This window comes from Engraulis encrasicolus, chromosome 1 (assembly GCF_034702125.1).
Source record: "Engraulis encrasicolus isolate BLACKSEA-1 chromosome 1, IST_EnEncr_1.0, whole genome shotgun sequence".
NCBI lineage: Eukaryota > Metazoa > Chordata > Actinopteri > Clupeiformes > Engraulidae > Engraulis > Engraulis encrasicolus.
In genome coordinates this window covers 6980174-7001006 of record NC_085857.1, presented here as the reverse complement: position 1 = coordinate 7001006, position 20833 = coordinate 6980174, and the positions used below count along the sequence as shown (strand labels likewise).

The following is a 20833-nucleotide window of genomic DNA, read 5'->3' as shown; positions in this document are numbered from 1 at the left end:
TCACGGCCATGCATTTATTTTCATTGTATTTTGGTGGTAAAAGGTATCGGTGTCGGTACTCGGTATCAGCAAGTACACACATTAATGTACTCGTACTTGTATCGGTTTTCAAAAAAGTGGTATCTGTGCATCCCTAGCCCATTATCATGTTGTTCCCAGTGGATTGGATCCAACTGGGTTACTGAGAACTAGGGCTGCTCGATTATGAGAAAAATCTATTTTTTCACAATTATTTCAGTCAATATTGATATCACAATTTTTAGTCGATGAGGACAGATAATTGTGCTAAACAATTCACAATCTTCCCTCCCTTCAGCAGTGTGAATGGAGGGTCATAGAGGAATTAGTGTTGACTTGCAAGTCTGCTCTGTACTCGCAATGGCTCAAGTGGAGGGGAATGTGTTCTGCATAGCGTAACATACCTTTTGGCAGTGTAGACAAATGACAAAAACATTGTTTGAAATCGATATGAAATTTGATATTGTTTGACTGCAATATTGATATCATGATATAAATTCACTAGAGCCCCAGTGTTCTGCCTCCCAGGCAGTTTTCATTTTTTTGCATTTTAGCGCCCCCCTTTTTGGTAATGTGGTCAAATTGGGTATTGCAACAGGAAGTTGGAAATTGGGAAAAGGAAATACAGGAAGTAGTTTAAGCACATGTTCCTGTCAGTTCAAGCAGATGTCAGCAGATCATGAAGCTGTCTTCTCATCTATCACCATCCGTTTGTTTTGAGCCGTAGAAAGCATCGTCTGTAAGTAGAAATGTGTTAATAACATTGATATCTTTTAGTTTTGAGGTATATTGAAAGAATTGTTTATGTTGTTAGATTAATATCTAGATTTCGGTTTGTCATCATTGCTCAGCATAGGATATGCTAATTTACAATGTATCCAGGATATTGAACATGCCTGTCATTTATTTCTAGTTCGATTAATGTAATTTTGGTTTAATATGTATACTCTAGTGATTGTATAAGAAATTCATTCCGCTTTATTTCTGTATTATTTCAGTTTTACACCTTGTCTGACAACAAGAGTCTACATAAATCTTGGAGCTTGAGACGCTACATCCTGACTCTCGTGTCATCATTCAGGGAGTTTGGCTGGCTGTCTAATTTTGGTTATGAACACCATTAGGAGGGCAGTACAGTAAAAAGACGAGTGAGCCGGTTCAACACCAACTACAGTGACAGATCAGGACAGAAGACAAAAAATCACACATCATGGCAACAAGTAAGAATTTTGACACCAAATCTCAAGTCAGTAGCAGAGCCAGTGCGCGCACAAATGTATCTTCAGCCAGTGCAGCAGCTAAGGCCCGCGCAAAGGCGGAAGCGGCACGCGTACGCGCATCATTCGCAGAGAAGGAAGCCAAATTAAAAGTAGAGTTGGCTGAAAGGGAATCAAAGCTAAAATTGGAGCAGGCACAGGCAGCTCTAGATAAAGCAAAACTTGACGCTGAACTGGAGACTTTGGCACACCAGTGTGAGGCAGAAGCTGCTAGCAGGCAGGCAGACATCTTGGAGGCCGCTGAGGAAGAGGTTAGAGCGCCTGATAATGTGCACGGCAGCAGGAGATCATTAAGGTCAGAGATTGAGGATCGAACAAACGCTTATGTAAGAGAACAGAATGAGTTACATCAATCCTCACACCACGATGACCATGCACCTCCGGGCAGTCAAGCTAACGAAACCTTAGTTTCATGGGGCACTCCAACCGGTTCTCCTGCAGTCGGGCCCTCTCCCCAAAATGCTCCTATCTCACCTGAAGCGCCCATTCAGCATCCCGCTGTGACACCTTCTATGCCACCCCTTCCTGTTAAAACGGAACGTAATGAAGGTGAGTCACGCTCTAAACCACAGCTACTTAATATGGCCCGTTCAGCTCAAGCCTACAGCTCTCTTCGCCATACTTACCACAACACAACCCCTTCAGCTCAATTCTACTCACCTCATCGCCCTACTGGCCGCAATATAACCCCTTCAGCTCAACAACACACCTCTCAACAGCATACTTACCACAAGATGGACCCTTCAGCTCAACCCTATGTCCCTCATCAGCATAGCAACCCTGCTGATCAGCAGAAGACACCTGGAATGACAGACTTTGTGAAGTACTTAGCACGTCGTGAGCTAGTGACTACCGGTCTCACCCAGTTCGACGATCGCCCTGAGAGTTTCAGGGCTTGGCAGTCTTCCTTTCACAACGCCATCAGAGGTCTCGGCCTTTCAGCCAGCGAAGAATTGGACCTCTTGACTAAGTGGCTGGGGAAGGAGTCATCCTGTCATGTCCGTACAATTCGTCAGGTGCATGTCAACGATCCCAATGCAGCACTGAACAACGCATGGAGTAGGCTGATAAAGCTATATGCAGCGCCTGAAGTACTTGAAAAAGCGCTTTTCAAGAAACTGGATGCATTCCCTAAAATCGCCAGCAAGGACTATGTCAAGCTAAGGGAGCTCGGAGACCTCCTTATGGAGTTTCTATCCGCGAAAGAGGACGGATACCTACCTGGGTTGGCCTTCCTGGATACCTCTCGGGGCATCAGCCCTATAGTAGAGAAACTTCCGCATGCCCTACAGGAAAAATGGATAACACGAGGCTCAAGGTTCAAAGATGAATACGACGGGTGCTTTCCCCCATTTTCCTTCTTCGCGGACTTTGTCTACTATGAGGCAGAAACCAGGAACGATCCAAGTTTTGCTATCCCCAACAGTAGCAATCCACCTGTGAAAGACAAAACAGGCTATCGGAGCGGAAAAGTGCCAGTATCAGTCCACAAAACCGATGTTGCTGCAGAGACTGAGTCCGACGTCTCCTCAAAGCAGGCTGAGAACCCTGGCAAGAACTGTCCAATCCATGATAAGCCACACCCATTGAAGAAATGCCGTGGATTCAGAGCTAAGACACTCGAAGAACGGAAGTTGTTCCTCCGTGAAAATGGGATATGCTACAGGTGCTGTGCATCAACTACCCATCTGGCCAAAGAATGTAAAGTCACCCTCAAATGCAGCGAGTGTGAAAGCGACCGCCACATCTCAGCCATGCACGCTGGCCCAGCACCTCAGACACCCAAAGTTTCAGCTCCAGCTTCTACGCCTGAGGAAAAAGAGGAAGGAGAACTCGCGTCTGTGCCTACAGTCACGTCACGTTGCACTGAGATTTGCGGTGAAGGGCAGCCACCGATGTCCTGTTCGAAAATATGCTTGGTCCGTGTATTTCCCAAGGGGCAGCGCAACAAGGCCATCAACATGTATGCCGTACATGACGACCAGAGCAACCGCTCATTGGTAAGGCCTGAATTCTTTGACCTATTCGATGTCAAGAGCAGCTCCTCTCTCTACTCATTGAGAACATGTGCTGGCACCATGGAAATGTCAGGCCGCAAGGCAGAAGGCTTTGAGATAGAGTCTGTGAATGGAGGAGTTACCCTAGCTTTGCCACCGCTGATAGAATGCGACCAAGTACCCACCAATAGGTCAGAAATTCCGACGCCAACGGTAGCTCTGCTCCATCCCCACCTGAAGTCCGTGGCAAAGCACATCCCTGAGCTTGACCCAAACGCACAAATCCTTCTCTTGCTAGGGAGAGACATCATAAGAGCACATAAGGTGCGCCAGCAGATAAATGGTCCACATGATTCCCCCTTTGCTCAGAGATTGGATTTAGGCTGGACGATAGTTGGAGAAGTGTGCCTTGGACACGCCCACAAGCCTAAGGTGAGTGCCTTCAAGACCCACGTTTTGGAGAAGGGACGCCCTTCCTTCTTGTCACCCTGCAACAACTTCATCGACCTGAAAGAGAAAGTGTGCCACGGCGGGGAGCAACCAAGTGGTCTTGCCAACACCTGCAAGTCCAGTCCAGAAAGAGTTACAGAGCATAGCTTGGGTCAGAACCTGTTCCAAACAACAGAAAACGACAATAAGGTTGCTCAATCCATCGAAGACGTAGCCTTTCTAAAGATCATGGACTCGGAGGTGTACAGAGATGACAAGAACAACTGGGTTGCCCCATTACCCTTCAAGGTCCCGCGAAGGCGACTCCCAAACAATCGGAAACAGGCACTCAATCGTCTCAACTCACTTTGTCAGACCCTGAACAGGAAACCTGTGATGAAGCAGCAGTTCCTCGACTTCATGAGAAAGGTGTTTGAGGACGATCATGCCGAACCAGCCCCTCCCCTGATGCAAGACGAAGAGTGCTGGTACCTCCCGACATTTGGAGTCTATCACCCTCGAAAGCCTGATCAAATTCGAGTGGTATTCGACTCCAGTGCTCAGGAATGTGGCGTCTCCCTTAACAACGTGCTGTTAACAGGCCCAGACCTTAACAATAGCCTGCTGGGAGTCCTTATCCGCTTCCGAAAGGAGCAAGTGGCAATCATGGCGGACATCCAGAAAATGTTCTACTGCTTTCTGGTCCGGGAAGACCACCGGAACTTCTTGAGGTTCTTGTGGTTCAGGGATAACGACCCAACGAAAGACATCATCGAGTACCGGATGAAGGTGCATGTTTTTGGCAATAGCCCTTCGCCCTCCATCGCCATCTATGGGCTGAGGCTTGCCGCCAAAGACGGTGAACGTGAGCATGGCGCAGACACGCAAAGGTTCATAGAGAGACACTTCTATGTGGACGACGGGCTCATGTCCTTGCCCAGCGACACAGAGGCGATCAGCCTTCTCAAGAGGACGCAAGCATCTCTCGCCGAGTCAAACCTTCGACTTCACAAAATTGTCTCCAACAGCACAGCTGTAATGAAGGCCTTCCCACCAGAGGATCATGCTGTAAGCATTCAGGATCTAGATCTGAGCGAGGAGAGCACTGTTTTACAGCGAAGTCTTGGGTTGTGCTGGGAGATAGCTAGCGATGCCTTTACCTTCCAAGTGTCCGTGGGTGACAAGCCATTCACCCGGCGTGGTGTCCTGTCCACCATCAACAGTGTCTTTGATCCACTCGGTCTAGCCTCTCCGGTCACAGTGCAAGGAAGAGCTCTTCTACGGGAACTTACCTGTGACACTTCGGATTGGGACGCTCCACTCCCGGAGGAGAAACGAAGTGAATGGGTAACCTGGAGAGACTCACTCCTGGAGCTGAAAGAGCTGCACATCCCGCGTACCTACACACCAGATTCCCTCACTAAGGCACGCCGACTGGAACTGTGTGTGTTCTCCGACGCCTCCACCAAGGCTATTGGTGCAGTTGCCTACCTTCGAGCCATTGATGAAGACGGAAACAGCAACGTTGGCTTCGTCCTAGGGAAAGCCAAGTTAGCCCCTCAGTGCAAGCCTACCATCCCTCGGCTCGAACTTTGTGGCGCTGTGCTAGCAGTAGAAATGGCAGAGCTCATCCTTGACGAGATCGACCTCAAGATGGATGCAGTCAAGTTTTACTGCGATAGCAAAGTGGTCTTAGGGTACATACATAACGAGGTAAAGCGCTTCTACGTGTATGTACACAACAGAGTGCAGAGGATACGTCAGTCGACCAAGCCAGAGCAGTGGCTCTATGTACCAACAGAGCACAATCCGGCTGATCACGCATCCAGGGGTGTCTCTGCATCAAACCTGGCAAAAACGACATGGTTCAGTGGACCAGCTTTCCTCCAAAGACCGTACAATGACCTGCAAGAGGAGTCCGAGTCCCAGTCCTTTGAACTCATCAGTCCCAAACTTGACGTTGAGGTCCGTCCTGAGGTATCAAGCTTCCACACACAGATCCAAGCGCAATCCCTCACGACAGATAGGTTCAAGCGCTTTTCAACTTGGGACTCACTAGTGAGAGCTGTTGCCTTGCTCATCCACATAGTCCGGTGTCGCAAGTCTAAGGACTATGCCAAGGGATGTAAAGGCTGCTGGCATTGGTGCGAACAACCCCGCACACCCGATGAGCGTTCACAAGCCATGAATGTCATCATACAGGCTGTCCAAAGAGAAGCTTTCCCAGCAGAGTTCTCTGCTCTGACCAATGGCGAGGCTCTACCCAGCAACAGCCCACTCTTTAAGCTCAGTCCAGTGGTGGAAGAAGGCCTCATGAGAATTGGAGGCAGGCTCACACATGCCCCATTGGAACACGCTGAAAAGAAACCCCTTGTTCTACCTAAGCGCAACCATGTCTCTGCCCTGTTAGTGTCCTACCACCACAAGCAGGTGAAACATCAGGGGCGCCATTTCACTGAAGGTGCTGTAAGGTCTTCAGGCTTGTGGATCATCGGAAGCAAAAGGCTCGTCAGCTCCATCATACATGGGTGTGTCACCTGTCGGAAGCTACGAGGCAAGATGGAAGAGCAAACCATGGCAGACCTGCCACCTGAGCGTCTCAGCACATCTCCACCCTTCAGTTACGTTGGGCTGGACGTTTTCGGGCCGTGGAAGGTCACTGCGAGACGCACCAGAGGCGGGCATGCTGAAAGCAAAAGATGGGCGATATTGTTTACATGCATGAGCACCAGAGCGGTGCATATCGAGGTAATCGAGTCCATGGACACCTCTTGTTGCATCAACGCCCTGAGGCGATTCTTTGCAATCCGGGGACCTGCAAAGCAACTAAGGTCTGATTGCGGGACCAATTTCATCGCCGCTAGCAAGGAACTCGGACTGGCAAAACAACAACAAGGACCCAGTATCCAGAGATACCTGAGTGACCAAGGTTGCTCTTGGGAGTTCAATCCCCCCTACTCGTCGCACATGGGAGGCTCTTGGGAGCGGATGATTGGAGTATCCCGACGAATCTTCGACTCCATACTGCTACAGGAGCACGTCCATCTCTCCCATGAGGTCCTATGCACTTTCATGTGTGAAGTGTCTGCGATCATCAACGCCAGACCCCTTACTCCAGTGTCCACCGATCCGGATGCTCCTTTCCTCTTGACTCCCACAACGCTGCTCACACAAAAGGGTGCTGTGCCTCCTCCACCTGGGAACTTCTCAGACAAAGACCTCCACCAGAGCCAATGGAGACAGGTTCAAGCCCTCGCGAGCACGTTCTGGACCCGATGGAGACGTGAGTACCTCCCTACACTACAGAGCCGTCGCAAGTGGGTTGGGGCACACCGCAACCTGCAACAAGGCGACGTAGTGCTGTTGAAAGACAGCCAAGCTGCAAGAAACGAGTGGCCCCTGGCACTGGTGACAGCGACCCACCCAAGCCAGGATGGAAAGGTGCGGAAGGTCGAAGTGAAGACTGCAGCGCAAGGGATACCAAAGACATTCCTGAGACCAGTCTCAGCCGTCATCCTTCTTCTTCCCAAAGAGGACTAAGTGTTTGAATGATTTAAATGTTAGTGGCATCACAGACGCCAGGCGGGGAGTGTTCTGCCTCCCAGGCAGTTTTAAGTTTTTTGGCATTTTAGCGCCCCCCTTTTTGGTAATGTGGTCAAATTGGGTATTGCAACAGGAAGTTGGAAATTGGGAAAAGGAAATACAGGAAGTAGTTTAAGCACATGTTCCTGTCAGTTCAAGCAGATGTCAGCAGATCATGAAGCTGTCTTCTCATCTATTACCATCCGTTTGTTTTGAGCCGTAGAAAGCATCGTCTGTAAGTAGAAATGTGTTAATAACATTGATATCTTTTAGTTTTGAGGTATATTGAAAGAATTGTTTATGTTGTTAGATTAATATCTAGATTTCGGTTTGTCATCATTGCTCAGCATAGGATATGCTAATTTACAATGTATCCAGGATATTGAACATGCCTGTCATTTATTTCTAGTTCGATTAATGTAATTTTGGTTTAATATGTATACTCTAGTGATTGTATAAGAAATTCATTCCGCTTTATTTCTGTATTATTTCAGTTTTACACCTTGTCTGACAACAAGAGTCTACATAAATCTTGGAGCTTGAGACGCTACATCCTGACTCTCGTGTCATCATTCAGGGAGTTTGGCTGGCTGTCTAATTTTGGTTATGAACACCATTAGGAGGGCAGTACACCCAGTGAGAACACATTGCTCATTCAGACTACAGGGCCGTCCCACTGGCATGTGTAAGACTTACAAAGTATGCAGTAAAGGCATGTGTCATGTGGTGTCTATGATTTTTATTTTATTTTTTGGTGGGGTTGGGGGGGGTGTTACGTGCAGTATTATTTGACCATGGGGTTTGTCAAATGAGCTTTGTCTCACTTCTATTTTTGACTCAGTCAGTAGTGTATTTTTGGCCAGTGGACGAGACTAAAGGTGCTGTTGTGTACTGTACAGTACAGCAGTGGTTCCCAACCTTTTTCGTCTCACGTACCCCCTAAACCTTTTTGTTGTGCCATGTGTACCCCCTCATTCATGCTCTATATCTCTTCCTCTATTTCAATGTGACTATGCCCCATATATTTGCTATTATTACATTTTCCCAAGTACCCCCTCCAGTGCGCTCACGTACCCCTAGTGGTACACGTACCCCTGGTTGGGAAACACTGCAGTACAGTAGACTGACTGCTGTGGAGTCTTGCTGCGTTTAGTAGCGGCAGGTGTGATAGTCCATTTGCAGATCCGTAGTCTACATGGAGATGAGATGAGATGAGCAGAGGGAAGGTGAGAGCAGAGGCGGATCTAGTCATCTTTGGGCCCTAGGCAAAATATAAACATGGGGCCCTCAAAAGTCATCATATACAGCCATACAATTCTGTGTTTTTGATGCTATTTTAGTGTTTTGTCTCATATATATCTTCGATTAATTCACATAAGTGAATAAAGCAAATAAAGATTGAGCCTACTTTTTAGTGTGTGTTTACCACTACTAGTGCGACAGCTGAGGGCCCTATGGAGGACAGATTTGGTCAGGGCCCTAGGCAATTGCCTAGGTTTGCCTAATGGAAAGTCCGCCTCTGGAAGGTGAGAGTAGAGTCGAGCATGTGGGTGGAGAGACCTGTGAATTAGATCCCTTCTCACACAGCTGCAGCATGGGATGGGAAAGTGTGGGGGGGACAACAGACAACACAGGGGAGGAGCTCTGCAATGCCTCTTTTATTCCACTGCCGTTTTTTCTGGTAGGCCTACAGCTCGACACGGCGTAGCTCCGCTGCCACTTTTTGCTCTTCGACTGTGCTGTGTCATGCCCAATCAAAAAGTGGCGGCTGAGTCATGCTGTGTCGAACTGCAGGCCTACCAGAAAACTGGCAGTGGAAAAGAGGCATAAGTGGAGCACGGTGAGATGAGACGAAACCATATCTTTTTTTCTTTTTTTCCTCTTCTTTTTTTAACTTACTCCACCACATGGGGTGGCTGTGTCTTCGCTTCTCATCTCCTCTGTGAGGACACACGCACCACCTCCAGATTACATTCTCCAAAAGTGCTCCTCTCACGGTAGGGACACATACACACGAATTTGCGAACTTTGCCATTCATTCCTATGAGAGAGGCAAAGGCAAGCGATGGCAAGTGAAAGCAAGCGAACAGGAGCGAAGCGAAGCAAAATTATTAAAGAAAGTTTAATGTTATGCAAATGAGGAGCGAATTCGCCTGCTGCGGCCCAATCAAATTAACAACATAACCGTTCCATTCCATTTGATTCGCCGCGACAACCTGATGACGTTTGGATCTCTTCGCTTCGCTTGCTTCACCTCCTATGTGTCCCTACCGTCACGTTGTTTGCTTGTTTGCTCCTTTTTTGGGCCACCAACAAACTCGGGTCCGGACCAAAGCAAGTGAACCATCAGACCTCCAATCCCTTATGACAATTGAATGGGGTTGTCTTTGCTTGTGACAATAGAATGGGGTTGTCTTTGCTTGTGACAATTAAATGGGGTTGTCTTTGCTTTTTCACTACTCTCTAAGTGAAGATTTGATTCTCGTTTCATGTTGTAAATCAGGTGTCACCAACGTTGTGCCCGTGGGCGCTAGGTAGCCCTCCAGGAGCTTCTGAGGTGCCCACCAAGGATGTTAATAAACAGTGACGACTACCAGATTTTAGTCACAGTTAATGCTTTTCTTGATTTAAATATGAGATTATTTATTCTTTATAACATATAAGTAAATTATCATTCAATAATAGTGTGATTTGAGAATGATGCCAAGACATCAGCAGGGGATTTTGAACAAAAATAGCCCTCGAGTAGCCCTTAGTAGCCCTCGGATCCAGAAAGGTTGGTGACCCATGTTGTAAATGATTCCCCACGTCTAAATGAGACGCTGCATTTTCATCCCTCTTGCCCTGTCAACATTGCCACGACTTTTGTCTTTGTGGGGGGGGGTGGGGGGGGTGTCAACTTTATTAGGAAGGGACAGTGAAGAGTAAGGCAAGGCAAGTTTATTTATATAGCGCATTTCATACACAGGTGCAACTCAATGTGCTTCACAAAGTTAACAAATGTAAATGAAAGGAATCGGGGAAGAAAGAAGGAAATGAGTGGGAGAGAGACGGGGAGGGGTCAGCAAACGACCCGATCTGGGAATCGAACCCGGGTCAGCCGCATGGCAGGGAAGTGCCCTACCCAGATGGCCACGGCAGGGCCGATAAATGCTATTTCATTCTCCAGCTCGACTCAGATAGCCTGCACCTTTCTCTATTTCCCTCTCCACTCTAAGAGGTGGGATGAGGTTTGGGTCACAGCATTTCTCTCCACTGTGGATATAAATGCATTTCCTCCTTTGGTGTTTATTGCCAGGCTCCTATTTTACTATGTACTGTAGACCTGATGAGATATGTCGTGTAAACACAGACACACACACACACACATACACACACACACACACACACACACACACACACAGACAAACACGTACACGTACACGTACACGTACATGTACACGCGCACATACACACACACACACACACACACACACTCCCACACAGAGACACTCTCTCTAACACACACACACACACACACACACACACACACACACACACACACACACACACACACACACACACGCACACACACACACACACAAACACGTACACATACACGTACACGTACACGCGCACATGCACACACACACACACACACACACACACACACACACACACACACACACGCACACACACTCCCACACAGAGACACTCTCTCTAACACACACACATACACACACGCACACACACACACACACACACTCACACAGACACACTCTCTCTAACACACACACACACATACACACACACACACACACACAGAGACAAACATGTACACGTACATGTACACGTGCACATGCACAGACACACACACACACGCACACACACACACACACTCCCACACAGACACACTCTCTCTAACACACACACACACACACACACACACACACACACACACACACACACACACACACACACACACACACACACACACACACACACACACACACACACCTTGTGACATCACTGAGTAGCTGGCAGGCCCTATGAGAGTTATGAGACCCTTCTTCTCCAGACTGCTGATGCTACAAAAGATACAGTGATTCTCCGTGCTGTAAAATTGGACTCTTGGCCATTTACACACACACACACACACACACACACACACACACACACACACACACACACACACACACACACACACACACACACACACACACACACACACACACACACACACACACACACACACACACACACACCTTTTTGAAAAGAAGGAGTCTTGGCCATGTCAGCAGTGCTGTCGTCAGCATGGGTCAGAGACGTGTGGAGGTCTTCTCAGGTTCAGGAGTGGACCAGATCATGGGTTGGCCATATATTTTTAATCTATTTTCCTTCAATTATTGAGAAACAAGGTCCATCGTTATGCTGAATAATTGAGGCCTTTAAGTTGCACACATGCAGATTTTGGAGAAATTTTGTGAAATTCTGACGTGGCCTTAACATGCAGTGCTCTGAGAATAGCCTTATAAACCCTCCCTACTGGTATTAGACTCAAATCCTGCAACCTCCTAGTTCTCAAACCAGCCCCTTAACCATTGGAAAGTCAAAAGTGAAAGCCCAACTGGGAAACGCCAACTCCCATTGTCATTGTGACACAGCACTCCAGAGCACACACACACAAGTGTTCACTGCACACAACGAAATAGCATTATGCCTCACCCGTGCAAGGGGGCAGCCCCCAATGGCGCCCCAAGAGAGCAGTGCGGCCGGACGTTACCATGCTCAGGGTACCTCCATTACGTTTTCCGCACATAGACCATTTTGTAGTGCAGCACCACAATATGAAATCCGAGCACGGAAAATTGATTCAACCTTCATGTACAGTACATGCCACTGAGGGCACACAACACTTGCGTTCACACAATGTTTACACAGGGGTTATGGGGAGAGGGATGTAAGAGTCGCACTAGGGCTGCACAATTAATCAAAAATAATCGAAAATCGTGATAAAATGGTGAAATCGAAGTTGTGATTTGAATCGTGATTTAATCGTGGCAATAGTGACCTACCATTGAGAGCGTCCTTGAAGCCAGAACATACTGACAGGCTGGTGTTTCTGGCCAGAAATCTGTCCACCTAAGTTTCATGCTATTGCCTTTACATAATTATTACAATTCATTTTGCTCATCCCGTATATAACCCATTCTTGGTTATATTTCATCTTGTTATAATTTTGAAAAAAATCTGCAGAAAATCAATAATCGTGATTAATAATCGTGATTACGATTTTCACCAAAATAATCGTGATTATGATTTTTTTTCCATAATCGTGCAGCCCTATGTCGCACCACACATTGCCACTTGGTCTGCGGGAAACACTGATGACACCATGTTTTCTGTGTACAATGTTTTCGGTAACACTTTACTTGACATGTTCCTGCAAAACACATTCATAGCAGCTGTTATAAAGTCTGCACAAAGCATTCATGGTTGTTTCATGACGCATTCATGCCAAACCTTTCATGAACCTATAGCGGACGGAGGGACAGCAACTTGTCAAAATAAAAGTTAAACAAAGCAGCATTGCAGGCTTTGTCCTGAACCTTCAATGATTACTGATTTTGACAAGTTACTGTCCTTTTATCTTCCATGTTTATGAAAGGTTTTAGTACGCATGTCTTACGAAACAGTCATGAATACGTCATGCAAAGTGTATAACAGCTGCTATGTGTTGTGCTACACTTGTTATGCAGCGACATGTCAAGTAAAGTGTAACCATGTTTTCTAATGAACAGTTTTTTTTCGCTGGCTGATCTGGTGGTTCTCTGCTTCTTTAGCTGATGACCAAGCACCCGTCTAAGCGTCTGGGCTGTGGGACGGAGGGCGAGCGCGACATCAAGGAGCACGCCTTCTTCCGACGCATCGACTGGGATCGCCTGGAGAACCGCGACATTCAGCCGCCATTCAAACCCAAAGGGGTGAGTGTGTGTGTGTGTGTGTGCGTGCGTGCGTGCGTGCGTGCGTGTGTGTGTGTGTGTGTGTGTGTGTGTGTGTGTGTGTGTGTGTGTGTGTGTGTGTGTGTGTGTGTGTGTGTGTGTGTGCGCGCGTGCTTGCCTTGTGTGCATGTTCCTGATATTCTTGTTAATGATATTCCCAATGTCGTTATGGGATATGTTGGGGAATGCAAACAGGTACCGGTATGCCAGTGAGGCAAACTTCAATTGTATAAACCCATTTTCACCTGGAGCGACATATATGCTGCATTCAGGATCTTGAGATTTGAGCTTTTATATTAAAAATGTTGGTATGTTAGAGCTGAATGAACACATTCTAATGGAATAGATGCAACAGTACACATAGTACACACTAAACTTCACAATATCACTGTCAAACAGTAAAAGGTTCACAGAGAGCATGTGTGGCATAGTTCTATATGATTTTTTTTGCATCATTTTAGCTTTTTACTGTGGTCCTTCAATTTAGTGGGCTTTCCTAGGCAAGGCCCATTCACTGTTCTTGGTAAGTCCTGTATAATCAGCTATTCTCCGCCTCACAAAATGTACTCCTCCTTAGGCTGTTAAGATAGTCACCGTTCAAACTCTAAAAGGACTGGCCCAGTTTGGAGATAGTATGCTACATTTGGATTTAAACTAGTCCGCAATTGTCGTTTTTCTCAGACTATTTGTCCCATTAAAATGAATGGTTAAAGGCTCAGGCTGATGATGTCACTATGCACTCCTCCAGTTTAGCAGCCAGACGGTGTACAGGTGTAGCCAATTAAGGGAGGCATGGAACACCCAGACTAGATTCCTTTTTTTTTTTTTTTTTTTTTTTTAGAATTTTAGAACTCTGCTGTTACATTCCTTACTCAGTGGACTAATGCGCTGCACTATCCACCTTATTAACCATTATTATATGGTGTGACGTCATCGGTCGAATGCTCCATTCATTTCAACGGGGCTCCCCAACGTTCGCACGTCTGTTATTTTTTTCGATAACGGACGGGTTGGTCTATAACTGACCGCTGTCAAAGTCAACAAGACTTTTCACTGCTAAAGCGACTTTTCAACAAGACTCTAATCAGCTGCTGTGATAGACAACACCTGTTGTCCTGGCTACCTAGCTGTTGACTAGCGGTGTTCCACAACGGCACTGTTTTGTTTTGCGCAGCAACAATCTTTTGACATTAAAAACTATAATAGACTTAACATTAAATAGGCCTAAAGAAATGTCCCCGCCATGTGTGAATCATTTTAGTATATCCATATAATAAGCGGGTTAACTTTCGGCGAGTCGGTCGCTTTGTGGAATAGCAGCACTTCACGCTCCGCGTCGGGGTCTAAAGATTCTCTCTGTCGTGCTGCTATTCCACGGTAGCGACCTTCTCGCCGAACGTTAACCCTTACTTAATCAACCTTATTAACTATCCGCCATTGCTACCACACCATTTCCGGGTGTGTCACGGAGCAATTTTCTGGGTCTTTAGGGAGACAGCTGTTGATATTCAGCTGAAGCAAAGTGTCAAGCCATCGGTCTAAGTCTGCCTAGTGGCCGCTTAGCTTTCGGGTAAACCTCTAGTAGGTAGCACACAGCTCACGACTGCCTTGCTCTACACTCATTCTAAATACCACACTGCTAATTTTACTAAACTGTTATTTACTTCACTGTGATTCCACTTACACTTTGCTAAGGTAGCCTAGCATGCATGCTAACAATGCAAATTAAGCTAGTCATGCTAAATTAGTTAAACATACAAAAAAAAAGTCCAATATATCCAGTGTCCCTTAGCTAAGGTATTAGGACAGAGAAAGTAGGAGAAGGGAAGGCTCGCTCTGATTGGTGCCCATTGTAGCCATTAAGCTTGCAGTTCCGCTTAGTTGGCGCACACAGGCAAGTGAAAATTGAATGGGAGTCCAATTTCCAGACATAAACCTCATACATTTTTAAAAAAAAATCCTGTTAAGAAATAGGGCTGGTATTAAATAAGAGGCTGTATTGTCAATTTTGTGGAGTGTTTAGGTTTTCTAGCTGGGCAGAAGATTTCGACCTGTATAGCATTCTGCTAATATGGATTTAGCCTCATACATTCAGCTGCTGACTCAGTATATAATAATGTGATGGTGCAAAAAATAAAATAAAATAAAAAAATACTCAAATTACTCCTTTTTAGGGCTAACTTCAAATTAAATATTAATATTTCAGGACGAAAAAAAATATACAAAGAAAACAAAATATTAATGTTGGCCGTTCCATTGAAACCCATTCATTTTTCACTTGTCTTTGGTGACACTAAATCTAGTTGGCAATATTATAATGAGCAACCTCCATCTCTGAGCCTTCTCTTATATTCCAGTTTATCTGATTAGGATGCATGTTAAATATGCTTATGTGACGGAGGTGTTCCAGCACGCTTTGTCCCCCTCGGGGACGCGACCCTGCCACCTCATCAACTACATCAGTTCGGCAATGGGAGGTACAGTACGAGTCCGCTGAGCTAAAGGGCTGGTCCGATAGCCCAACGCTACCGCACTGTATTGAGGACTCGGGAGGGAGGGTTTACTAACATTCCACGCCACACTCTGCTAGTTGGCCTCCGTTACACTTACCTGATAGTAATGTTAATCTTTACAGAAACTTCTGTAATTTCAAAGATATGGGTATGTCCACTATTTAGCACCTATAGCCCCTTTTCTGAGTTGCTGCAATGCATTAGAGTGGTCTGCACCCATTTCCTTTGTGTTTGCGGTGGTCATTTGCCTAATTTGGGTTTTGCTTTAGAGTTTGTTCTCGAAAAATGTTTTTGAAAATGTGCAACTCACCAAGTGGTTAGGGGTATTAATTGATTACATAATTTTTTGTGGCACAAATATCTCCCGGCGTTGTTTATGAAGAATTTTTCCCAATTTTTTTCTTTCATTTACAAAATGCAAAGTAAAACATGACAGAAAACCCATTTCGCTTTCATACTAGTTAGGGCATATCAGTACACATCATTAATCACTTGGTGAGCTGGACATTTTTGAAAACAAATGTTTAGGGTGGTTACATGGACCAGAATGGGCATGTACATACAGTAGACAGTTAAGAAAAAATCCAAATTCCAAACTCAGAAAAGTGCTGAATAGTGGAGCTATCCTTTAACTATGGTTTCACCATCACTTCGGTATGAATACTAGATGTCCGTTGACCATTCTTTTATGTCGGCTCAATTCAAAAAGCTGCCATGTTCACCCATTATAACGCTGCCAACAATCGGGGTGATACGCACATCATCATGTAGGTAGTGGTGAAGCAGCATATTTGAAAAACGTACCGGACCAAGACGGTGGCACCCAAGGTTCCGCCTCGCCAAAAGGCTGGAAACGACATCTAGTATCCATGTGGGTTAGCATATATATGCTAGGAGCAAGAAAGGATCGGGCATTTCTCAAAAGCTAGTGTGCACACTTCCAAGTGTGTTCAGCCTAATTAGTCACTCTAATGCCCGATATCTCTCTTAGCATATATGTGTTAACCATGTTAACATGCTAATTATGTTAATTTTCTAATATTTTACTTATTTCACTGTGATTTCACTTTCAGACTGATAAGGTAGGTTATCATATATGTTAACATTGTGCACTATGCTAACATGCTAATGATGTCGTTTTTTCCCTAAAACTGCTAACCTGTGCCCCAAAGGCATGCCCACTTTTTGCATTTTCTGTGGGAATGCACATCTTCATTATTGTGTTTAAAGATTCTTTCTTTTAAATGTTGCCTGAGTCTAAACTGAATTCAAGTGTGCTGCATCTTCTCTCATAAAGATCTTAATTTATCTTCAAAAATGTGAATTCTGTTGAGGTATATGATCTTGTGATGTTAATGCTCGTGTGATGTTTAAGACACAGACAGCTTCCAGCAAAACATAGCACGACTGTGTGCGTGTGTTTGTGTGTGTGTGTGTGTGTGCTTGTGTCTGTGTGTGTGTATGTGTGTGTACGTGTGTGTATGCGTGCTTGTGCGTGTGCATGTCTAAAGTCCCATTCAAACCCCTGAGACGAATACAAATACTAGTCTTTCAAGCGTCCAAACCAGGTTTGACACGAAGAGCTTAGCATTACAGATGAAACAAATGAAAACCCGGAAACTGGAACTTGAAAAAGCTCAGCAAGCGTGAAAGAGAAATGGAGGTACGAAGGTGCTGTTTTGATGCCGTCATTTGCCCTTGCCCACGGAGCAGTAATTATATATGTGTTGCCTGAAGCACATGTAACAATATGCATGTCCATGGTGTGCATGTGTAATTTCTAGAGATTCACAGGATCCAAGATCCGGTTTCGAATCCGGCAGGATAATGGGGTTTTTCACAGGATCCGGATTCGGCAGGATCTTAAGCAGTGGATCCGGTATCCGGTAGGATCCTAAAAATCAGGATCCGTTAAAGCAAGTCACGCCCCCATTAATTGTATATTGAATATTTTAGGTGATTTATATGTTTTATTAGAATTGGTAGCCTGATCAGGGACTAAGGTTGTAAATTAGCTATCTAGCTACAAACGTTTTATGTATTCTCATCTGCAAGTTGTGTCATGGCCTTGCCATGTCATGTTTCTAATAATGTGCACTATATTGTTCCTGCTAAATAAACGTTTAAAAAAAATGAAAGAATTCGATATATATGCAAAATCTCAGAAAGGGTTGAACAAAAAAACGTCTAAGACTTGCTACGTTGTCGGGTGCTGACTAGTCATGGGTAGAGTAAGCATAATTGTCAGGAAGTCAATGGGGGCAGGGGGGTTGAAAACGTCTACATGTACGTACGTATACGTGTATTATTATACCGTACATGTAGACGTTTTCAACCCCCCTGCCCCCATTTGCCACTCCCGGCTCCTGCCTGCCTTGCAGTGTTGCCAGATTGGGCTGTTTCCCGCCCAATTGGGCTGCTTAGAATGGCTCTGTGCTGGAAAAAATGGCATTTAGCAGAAAAACCCGCACATTTTTTGCCATAGAAATCAATAGAATTGGGCAGGATTTTGTGCTTCTAGGTGGGTTTTGAGCATTTTTTGGGCTGGAAATGATCAGCCTCATCTGGCAACCCTGCCTGCCCTGACCCTGTTTTTACCATGTCTCCAGGGCAGTGGTGAGATATTCATCATTCCTTAAGCCAGTGGTTCTCAAACTTTTTCCATCATTCCCCCCTTCAGAGGGTCTAAAGAGCCCCCCCCCCATAACCGTAACCACCCCCCCTCCCCCCAATATTGCGATCGCTGCGCAGAATCAAACAAAAGGTGACTGATGGAGATTAAACAAAGAGGGACTGCAGTTGAATACAGATTTGTGTTCATTTCCTATGCTGTTCAAATTCATGACAATAAATAACATAATGTTGGTGAGGACTTTAAACTTATTGACTTATTGACAAGACAGGAAATAATTTCCTTGGGGGGAAAAACCCAAAATCAGACGACCCCCCTGAGATGCCTCCGCACCCCCCCAGGGGGGCTTACGCCCCACTTTGAGAAACACTATCTTAAGCTCTCATTGGAGGTGGATGCATAATTGAGCACAGATCTATAATAAATGCACAGTGTCTTTGCAATGGGAGGCCTTCTCGTTGGAACAAGAGTCAAGAGAGCCAGTGGTGTTCGAGCAAACAGAGCACACACACATACACATACACATACACATACACACACACACACCCACATACACTTACACATACACATACACATGCACATGCACATGCACATACACATACACATACACATACACATACACATACACATACACACACACACACACACACACACACATACACATACACATACACACACACACACATACACATACACATACACACACACACACACATGCACATGCACATACACATACACATACACATACACATACACATGCACATACACAGGCATATACACATACACATGCACATGCACATACACATGCACATACACATACACATGCACATGCACATACACATACACACACACATACACATACACATGCACACACACATACACATGCATATACACATACACATACACATACACATACACATACACATACACATGCACATACACATGCACATGCACATGCACATGCACATGCACATGCACATACACATACACATACACATGCACACACACATACACATACACATACACATGCACATGCGCACACACATACACATACACATACACATGCACATACACATGCACATGCTCAAACGCATACACATACACATACACATGCACATGCTCAAACACATACACATACACATACACATACACATACACATACACATACACATACACATGCACACACACATACACATGCACATACACATACACATGCACATGCACATGCACATACACATACACATACACACACATACACATGCACATACACATACACAGACAAATGCCCACACACATACACATACACATACACATATACACACACACACACATACACATACACATACACATACACATACACATGCACATGCACATACACATACACATACACATACACACACACATACACATACACATGCTCAAACACAGACAAATGCCCCAAGTCAATATTTAAGTGCAGTAATATGGTGAATTGGCCATGTACACAATTATACAAGCTGGATGACCTAGTTCATTTCGCTGTGTGTGTGTGTGTGTGTGTGTGTGTGTGTGTGTGTGTGTGTGTGTGTGTGTGTGTGTGTGTGTGTGTGTGTGTGTGTGTGTGTGTGTGTGTGTGTGTGTGTGTGTGTGTGTGTGTGTGTGTGTGTGTGTGTGTGCGCGTGTGTGTGTGCGTGTGAGTGCGTGCGTTCGCGCACACACAATTGCAGGTGTGTTTGTGTACATTTGTGCAAGTGACTAAGTCTGTAAGTGATTCAGTCCTACCCTTATTATGCTGTAGTATAAATGAATGTATTCAATAAAATGTAGGCCCTATTAAATTAATGTATATGTACTGTATAGTACAACTATTATATTCTGTAAGATGTACAGTGTCTAGGATTTTTATCAGAAATTTTCACTCAATGTAAATGGCCTCCCTCAACATTACCCTTACGTTTTGTTTAAAGAATAACTCCAGCCAATTTCAACATGTAGTTGTAATGCTCACACTACCCTGGACTTGTCAGTACCAGGATTTTTTTTTCAGCCTTTTCCCAGATCCTGGTCATTGTAATGGGGCAGTTGTTTGTTAACATTTCAAAAAAACACTTTTATTTATTCATAAAAGCATCCAAAAGGTTATGCAACATCAGCAGACAACTAGCAAACAGCGATAGCTTTTGGGAAAATATTTGGAGTAGGCCTTTGTTAAGAAAGTTTTTAATGTAAGCAAAATCTGCCCCCATAAGAATAGTTCAGATCTCGTAAAGGGTTGAGCCAAAAAATGCCGTGCAATGCAGAGCAATACGTGATATATGTACGTGAGCAATACAACAGCATATTGAAATTGGCTGAACTGCTCCTTTAAGTTCCTAGCCTCCTCCATCTGCCATTGTGCCCTTATTAGGTAGCAGTATAAAAGAAG

At 45.1% G+C, this 20833-nt stretch overlaps 1 protein-coding gene across 1 annotated transcript in view; it reads left to right on the top strand.

Annotated features, from left to right (window-relative positions):
* Positions 1-20833, top strand: part of LOC134446826 (protein kinase C alpha type-like) — a 289331-nt gene that overhangs the window by 259061 nt on the left and 9437 nt on the right. The window contains exon 16 of the mRNA XM_063196121.1: positions 13126-13266. Within this exon, the coding sequence (XP_063052191.1) occupies positions 13126-13266 (141 nt within the window). The remainder of the gene's footprint in view (positions 1-13125; positions 13267-20833) is intronic.